Source organism: Pteropus vampyrus, unplaced genomic scaffold (assembly GCF_000151845.1).
Source record: "Pteropus vampyrus isolate Shadow unplaced genomic scaffold, Pvam_2.0 Scaffold334, whole genome shotgun sequence".
NCBI classification, from domain to species: Eukaryota; Metazoa; Chordata; class Mammalia; order Chiroptera; family Pteropodidae; genus Pteropus; species Pteropus vampyrus.
This window is the reverse complement of record NW_011889115.1, coordinates 1,565,628-1,574,104: the sequence shown is the minus strand read 5'-3', so window position 1 is coordinate 1,574,104 and position 8,477 is coordinate 1,565,628. Positions and strand designations below refer to the sequence as shown.

At 35.1% G+C, this 8,477-nt stretch overlaps 1 protein-coding gene across 4 annotated transcripts in view; it reads right to left on the bottom strand.

The window, feature by feature from the left end:
- The window catches only part of SOX6 (SRY-box 6), a 358,392-nt gene that overhangs the window by 185,944 nt on the left and 163,971 nt on the right, over positions 1-8,477 (bottom strand). For all 4 annotated transcript variants that reach the window (XM_023522157.1, XM_023522158.1, XM_023522160.1 and 1 more), the window contains exons 5-6: positions 5,209-5,381; positions 2,324-2,392 (exon numbers count right to left, since the gene is read on the bottom strand). In XM_023522157.1, the coding sequence (XP_023377925.1) occupies positions 2,324-2,392; positions 5,209-5,381 (242 nt within the window). The remainder of the gene's footprint in view (positions 1-2,323; positions 2,393-5,208; positions 5,382-8,477) is intronic.

Here is an 8,477-nt window from a genome sequence, read left to right as displayed (position 1 = left end):
ATATCAAATATCTGCTTTTTAAGTGTCAGAGATGAATATGTTTTGTGTAAGGAATATTTTTCAGCATTTGAAAAATTCTTTGAATGGTCTCATACTGATAAGATAAATACTGACAAGATACACAGTGAAGCAGGACAGAACGAACTGTAAATACAGGTTATTGCTTCCTCTTATTTTTTAAAATATGAATTCTTGTTACAAAGAATCCTATATTTCTAAGATGAATGTAACTGACATTTTGAATCTCTCTAAGATTTTATAATTTATACTGCTGGGATCAAGTGTTGACTAGCTTCAGTTTTTAAAAATTTAAACAAAGGAAAATATCTACAAATGTTAAAAGCAATTAAACTCCAATTAGAAAATTTGAAAAAACAATCTTCCCATCTTCTCAAATTGAACACTCTGATGAATAATATTTTAAGATCAAGTTCTAGATTCCTGAAAAAGACATCAATTTCATGTAGTCAAGTTATAACTATGAAATCATATATAATCAATAAATACTAAAAATATTTCATAAAAATACTCTGAAGTGATTTATGTGCTATTCATCTGAGAACCTAAGTACCACAGAGCAGACATCAATTAAGTCAGCCAGTTAATTTAAACAACATTGAACTAAGAAGTGAAATATATTCAAAATAAATAAAGAAGTAAGTAATAAAGAAGTAGTAAAAACATTAATAATAAGTGACTGTTATGGGAACATCTCAGGGAACTTCTTCCATTCATGCTCTACAAATATGAGAAACAGAACTAAATGATCAGGTTATTTAACACCTACTGAGTTCTTAGAGAGGGATCTAGAGAAAAATGTAGGAAGCCACAGGCTAAAAATCTTGACCTTAGCAGTAGGAGACACACTAAAAATTCTAATAAGGGCAGAACAAGGGAACACCTGGACAGTTATTTAATTAAGGATCTCAGCATGAGTTATAAAAGAGATATCAGGATGAGAAATTATTCCAAGATTTAATTGTAAAGGCCTACTGTCAAAAATGCCAGAGACATCCCATTTCCTCTATATGTGAGCTCTTTATTTTGAAATATATAGACTTGAGCACGGAATACAGAATCAGATCTATTTTAAAACAACAACAACAACAATGAAACACTGGTTAAAACCTCCTAGTGAAGATAGCCGGACAAAATGCCTAATTAGGTACCGGTACTTCTTCAAGCACTAAATTGGTACTCTAAACACAATGACTACTACCTGGAACACTAAGAATGATTAACAAAATGAAGCAAGGATCTAAGTTAAAGTCAGTGGCTTTTATCAGTGAGGTAGAAGATTAGAGTGAGCTACAACTTCATGTAAATGATTTTTTTAAAAAATATATAGGAAAATATATTAACCTCAAGGAAAGGAATAAAATAATTCACAATATATTGCTCTCACTAGGCTGAATCACAGATCTCAGTGATTAGAAATACCCACAGCAACCAAGAAAATCCACAGAGGCTGTGATGGGAACATATAACTCTGGAATCAGTATTCCCAAAGATTAATCACCAGACAACCAGTTCTTTATTCTATGGCTTTCTGGAAGTCATGTACCTACGTTCCTATTCAAAAATGGAGACTGTTTTCTTTCCTACCTCAAGTAGCTGTTAGTTGAATTGACCATCAAGTGTCTAATAGAATAACAGAAATCAAAATTCCTTCCCAGACCACTGTCATTATGATCTATATATTATGTTACCCTGCCACAACAAAGAAGGGAATTTCTAAATTGTTACGATTAGTCAGAAACAAGTTATTCTTCCTTTTTAGACTATAAGCTCCTTGAAGACAATTATTCATTAATCTTTATTTTCCCTCAGCATCTAACAAAAATGCAATTAATATCTGTTAAAGAACAAATTAATTATTACCAACCTTTTCCCAGGTCATAAGGTTCATCTCATAATTGGTCCAATTAGACAGTCTAACAAATAAACAAACATAAGCTTCTCCCCATGATACTATTAAATGGCAACATACAAAGCAGGAATTAGTTCGTGACAATAAAAATAGCATGTGTACACTACCTTGGAAACCATTAGGTTTCCACTAGATTGTGTTAGGCAAATGGCAGAAATTAAGAAGATACAGGTTTTTTCTGCTTATGCATCACATCAGAAAAGAATGCTTTGACTACCACTTAGTCGATATTGCCTACATCCACTTATACAATTGTATACAACATCCTTGAATAGCAACCGTATGTATTGGTGCTATTTATAAGAGAGGGGTGTATTTGCAGCATTTTAAATTCCATTTTCAAGGAGGAAAGTATCTAAGTCTAATCAGAAGAGAGTAATAAAATACACTGACCTGGATCTGTTGCTGCAGGAGATTAATTTTGTGCTGCTGTTGCAGAAGTTGCTGCTGTTGTCTTGCAATCTATCAGAAATAAAGTTTCATTAAGTTAAAATGAAATGCTTACACCTTTGCCATTACTTCAGGTATCCCTTCTGGTATTATAAGAATATTTTACTGCACTTCTATGTGAAAGAGTTCCTATAAAATGAGAGAGGCAGAATCAGAAAGTTGGAGAAAAGGGAAAATCTCAAACAGGTGCCATTTTTCTGCTTACCCCTGACTCTTTATCTGTAGGTAAAAACTACCCCTTGTGTTACATTCGTAAGCAGTTGATTATATCTGTACTGGTCACCTGGAAAGAATGGGAATTCTGCAATCTGATCCTTGGAGAATAAAGATGGAAAAACGCTGGCTATATTTTTCTAAAGAGCTTAATTTGGATGTAAAAAGTAAAATCTGTGAGCAAATACGGGAAAGAACGTTCTATTAATTATAATATGGTCGACTTTAATGAAATCTTTTCTGATGTAAAGACTTTCATAACTGATAACACAAATATCATCAAGAGAGTGCCAAAATAATAATACAGCAAAAAGTCAAAAATCTATCTCTTTTTGTTGATGTGATACACAAAGTGGTTTTTAAAATAAAATTTAACATTTATCCATTTTTCCTTTTTAGGGTAATGTATTAATTTTACAGTATAGGATACACATACAAGTGTTATATTCCCTTGCTTCATCCAACAATCAAATTCAACATCTTAACACATCATCTGGTCTATGAAAAAAAATATTAACCATTTAATGCAAGCCCTATTGAGGACTGAATTTGCCCCTCAGGAAAGCAAACTTCTTTGGGATAATGGTTTTTACTATAAAACAAGAGTTAGGCATCAGGCTGCTTATTGCCTCAAAAGCTGAGCTGCTATAGCTTAAAGCCCAGGGGGTTGCCCCTTAGTGAGAACACGCTCAATCCAACCAAAGTAGCCAGAGAGAAAAGTGGCCAAAGAGGACTTAGAAGTACTTGGTTTAGTGGTGCCCTATAGGCAAAAGTTATGGTTTTTTTCTTCCTATTTCTTCTAGTCCCAAAAGCTAATATTCTAGAATGGGCAACGCTGGAAGTAGAAATGAACATATGCTTCCTGAGTCTTTCTGAATCTTTAGCCTAGAGCAGAGGGAAACATCCAAACTACATTTTCATTCAGCAGAAGATGAGAAAATAGCAATCGGTTCCCAATTGTTGCTTTAAGGTTTCTGGTGATGACTGGTTCATACTGAAAGTCATGATAAAGTTGCCCCTAACATAGGCTACAGTTTGAGTAATGGGACCGTTCCTCCCCCAAGCTTTATAAGCAAAATGGAAACAGTATTTAATCAGGTTGGAAAGATCCACTTTGCTTGTTACCATTCAAATCAGAAGTGGACAACTCACTCTGCCACTCTAGGTATAGATGCTGAATCCTCTGCATATTTATTTCTTCTTAGCAAACCAGTGAAACACCACTAGGCATCTAATATTGATGGTCCCTCCTAAATGATAAAGTGCTGCATAGAAATGCATCCAGAACACCACAGTGCAATTACTATCATCCACTCTAGACGTATGGGTTTGACACAGTGAAGTATGGTACATAAGCACCATGTGGCTCAAATTCTGAATTTTATTTGCCAATCGGTTGAGCTACATGCTCGCTTCATTGAGCATGACAACCTAGTTTTAAGTGTCATTTAATTTTCATTTTGAAATATAATTACAAAGTGTTCACTGTAAGATATCACTCGTCTGCAAATGTGTCAAGATTAATTTGTGCTAGCTTATTCACAAGTGTCAATAGTTAATTACTGTGTCATCTCTGGATGGCTAAATGACATTCTAACTTCTGATTTTTTACAGTGTTCCTTTATGTTATTTTCCATTAGAGGCTGAGTCCATATTCCTACATGTGGGCAAATATTCAAGCATATAAAATACCAGACGTCACAACTCATTAAAATCAACAGAGCATATATCGCTCTATATACCCCTATAAAATACATTTAACTGAAAAGATAATTCCAGTAATAATGTCAGATTCCTAAAAACTGCACATTAATTTGGGTCTGTCTGATCTAAAGCATCAGGGACTTCTCTATAGGATTGCTGTTGTTAGCTTAATGTACTCTTATGAGACAGGAAAAACATTTGGAAAGGTGATTTATTTTTTAAAAGATATACATTTAAATTTTGTTATTTTTTCTTCTTTCTCACTTCTAAATCAATGAAGTCAAATTCTTATAGGAGCCATGTGCTAATTTGTTTTTGATGATTTACCTATGCTATAAATAGAGTGACCATATAATTTAGCATCCAAACCAGGACAATTTTGCAAGGCGTGGGGGAAAATTAAAAACCAGGACAATTTTACATGGAGTGGGGGAAAATTAACACTTACTCTGGAAAACAGACATTAACCAGGGCTATTTTGGGAAAACTGAGATGTATGGTCACCCTAGTTTAAAGTCAAGGAAAATCGCTGGACCAGTGGGCTGAAAAATCCTCAACATTTTTCTAGACCTTCATTTTCTGAATGGGAAGAGTAAGTCCTAGAGAGAAGCAACTTACTCGTGGTTAAGTTACATTGGGAATATATGAGCTGCCTTCATGAATAAGTACCCCTGAATAATTAATCAAATTCAAATGTTCTGGAACAATGTTATTTCTTTTATGCCCAGTTGCTATGATGCCTTTGTCCTCTACATATGCCCTCGGTATACTTAAAGGCTCTGGATTTCCAGAATGCTTCTTTCCTTCTTTTTTTAAGAATGCTCATGACAAATAAACCAATCAATGCGATTACTCGCTGAGCTTGGCACATTCCACATCTCCAGTTCGTCAGCTCCTTTTGCAGGGCTCACCTGTTCTTGCTGTTGGCGAGCAAGGTCCATTTGCTGCCGTTGTTTCTCAATTTGAGAGGCTGCCAGTTTTTTCTGTTCATCATGCGCTGCCAGAAGCTGCTCCCGTAAACTGATCAGCTGGGTAATCATGGTAGAGAGCTGCCGTTCTTTTTCTGCTAGGCTCTCAGGTGTACCTAAAATGGAAGCAAGAAGATATCTCACAAGTTAGAAAAAAGTCTGAATGAACTGAGGAAAGGGTGAGAGGGGGGCAGATTTAGAAAGCGACTACCTTAATACACTTAAGATCTAGGACAATAACCAGAGGTCATTGTGAGTGCAGGAACACTACAGAGTAGGAATGGAATGAATGCTAGGTTAGTCATTAACCTTGCCAAGAAAAAGTATTGTCCCCAATAAAATTCTCACTCATTCTTCCCTCTCACTCTTTAAAACAAAACAAGACAAAAAGCAGAACTACTTCCCCTTTTCTATACCTTTCACCACACTCTCCCCTCCCCCGAATTATCTGATCAAGCAACAAAACCGATGATATTTAGTACTAAAAATTAGAAACCATGCGTTGTAGTAATATTCTTTAGCCACCTCTATGCTCAGTGATCAACACAGGTGCTTAATAAATGTTATTTTAAGGAATTTTCTGATCATTGCCTTTATAAAATTTTTTTCTTGTGCAACGATCTGTTTCTGTAGCTCAGAAGTCAGGGGTCACTCTCTTGGCCATGGAAAGAGTCCTAGAGGGATAGAGAAAATAAAACTGCCTTGCCTCAGGTAAGAAAGGGTTGAATCTGATTTTTTTATTTCCTTCCTGTGAGGAGATCAAGCTAAAGTTCCCAAGTTCATCCTTAAAGGCAACAATGTTGCTTGTGGGACTCCCTCAACCCTTTGTCATTTGTCATCCTTCAAAGGGAAAACACATTCGAGGTTGAGAAGGTTATGCATGAGGATGTGCTGTTTAATGAATATGATGTCAGCAGACACTTATGGTATGCACTAATGGTGCTGCACAGTCTTTTTGTGGGCAAATTGCACAGCTCTCCTAAGTAAAGGGTACAGAATCTTTTGTGAATCTAAATTAGAGCGTTTTACTACAGCATAAGATAAGGATTTCAACCCACTGTATTTGAGCCATGCAGGTTTCATTATAAAGAAATGATCTATGATTTGAAAGCTTTTCAGAAAGATGCCACCAGCTGTCAAAGGGGACAAAGATTGTTGATTTCTGTGTGTGGGGAAGAAGAGACTTCCAATCTCCTTATGAAACCATCTTCATTCTTACAAGAAGTCTCTAGGGTAATCTGGGAAACTAAAAATATTTTAACTAGTTGCAAAAAAATAAAATAAAATAAAATAAAAATATTTTAATTAGGAGTGGCCGTATTTTCTGAGTGGCCCATGGAGAAAGGGAGCCTTCAGCGGATGCTGGCTGGCACTTGTTAGTACCTGATTCCCACATGGTAAGACTGATGTCAGCAGCGAAACTACAACATTTACGACTTCCTTGAGATTCTCAATGTCAATCCAAGTCCTAAACAAACAGTCAATATCTCATATCCCTTAAAGATTCACTGAGCTGAATGATGGCCTAAAGTTGAAATTAAAAGAAAAATCAGACAGTTGAGATGATGTTGGAAAATGTATTCCACTGATAAGGGAACAAATATTGTATCAAGGATAGTGACCAGCTGTCTTTCTAGCTACTCAAATTGATATTTTTTTTTAAAGTTTCTATTTCAGCGATAGAAATTTCAGCTTAGTAAAAGAAAGAAGTTCTTCATCCGGAAGCATTAAAATACAAAAGCAGGTTCCCAGAGGGCATCATAAAATTTATTCTAAAGTACCACAAACTCAATTAATATGTACATTTATTTACATATAAAGATATAAAACAAATATGAAATTAATTTCTTTACTCATTTAATTAATTTTTAATTTAAAAATTTCCTGAATGGCACCTATATGTCAGATACTATATCAAGAACTAAGGATACCAATACCAAGGAAAGAAAAAGCAGAGAGTTCCCTACTCTCATGCAATTTGTAGTCCATAGTGGGGGGACACCTTAATTAAGTAATCACACATATAAATATAAACTACGACTAAATAAGACTTACAAACAATACAGATGTTTGGTATGGGGGAGAGGTGTTTAACCAAGTTTGGGAGGCCAAAGTGTAGGGAAGGTATGGCTGAAAAGTAACAAATTAACAGGAAGATGAATAGAGTTAACTAGGCAAAGAGTTGGAGGGTGGTCAAGGAGCTTCTCAAGAGAAAATAAAGCAGGCAAAGGCCCAGGCCCTCTGGGGTGGGGGGAAGGGGGGCGGGAGTTTCAGTGTGTTCCAGAAGGAGAAAGAATGTAATAAAACTTAAGCAGGGAAAATTAAGAGGAGTAGAGTCCCAGATGAGGCTAGAGGTAAAAAAGGTCACAACTTCCAGCTCCGTAGAGACAATACAAACGAACCTCCTATTTATAAGAATATTCCAAGATCACTAAAGTATTTTAAGCAAGGATGATGTGCTCATCCTGGCTATAGTGTGGAGAACAGTTTAGAAAGCTATGAGAATAGATAAATGGGATATGTGCACATTTTATTCCATATATTTTTTGCAATATTCCGATCTATGTGTAATTTTCTTGTTATTCCTATCTATATAAGGTATGTCATGAGAAAACTTATTGGATACTGGCAAAGTTACTGCACCATAATTCTTTGTTAACAAAGAAAAGCATTCATGGGAAATTTGGGGCAAGGATCAATACAAAAGTTTGATCTGGTATTTAGATTCCCTGGCAAAAACTGAGAAATGTTCTCTTCTCCCAGGTTAAACAATGTCTTTTTAATGAACATCAATATATTCCCCTTTGTCCTCTGTGTAGGAAAAAGAAAAGCTGAGAATAACACATATAGTACTTCTTAGACTCTTCTGTTCAAGATGAAGCCAACAGGTCTATAAATGCATTGGTGCTTTCAATGTTAATAGACATGTATATCTGAAGTTACAGAATAACACCATTTAGCTGAATCTTTTTACAAATCAGTAAACAGATTCAAATTGTTTAATTATGAAAATTCAGTGACATATAAATAAGTTTTTCATTGATCTTAAAAGATATATGTTTAAAAAGAAAACAAGCCAGATATCAATATTTTTAAAGTGAGGATTTAGGCACTGGTGTTAGATTGTTGCTATCTTTTCCTTAAATTTGAGGAATACACATATATTTTCTGAATAGATATGAACAGCATAACAAATGTGGTTGGAATGAAAT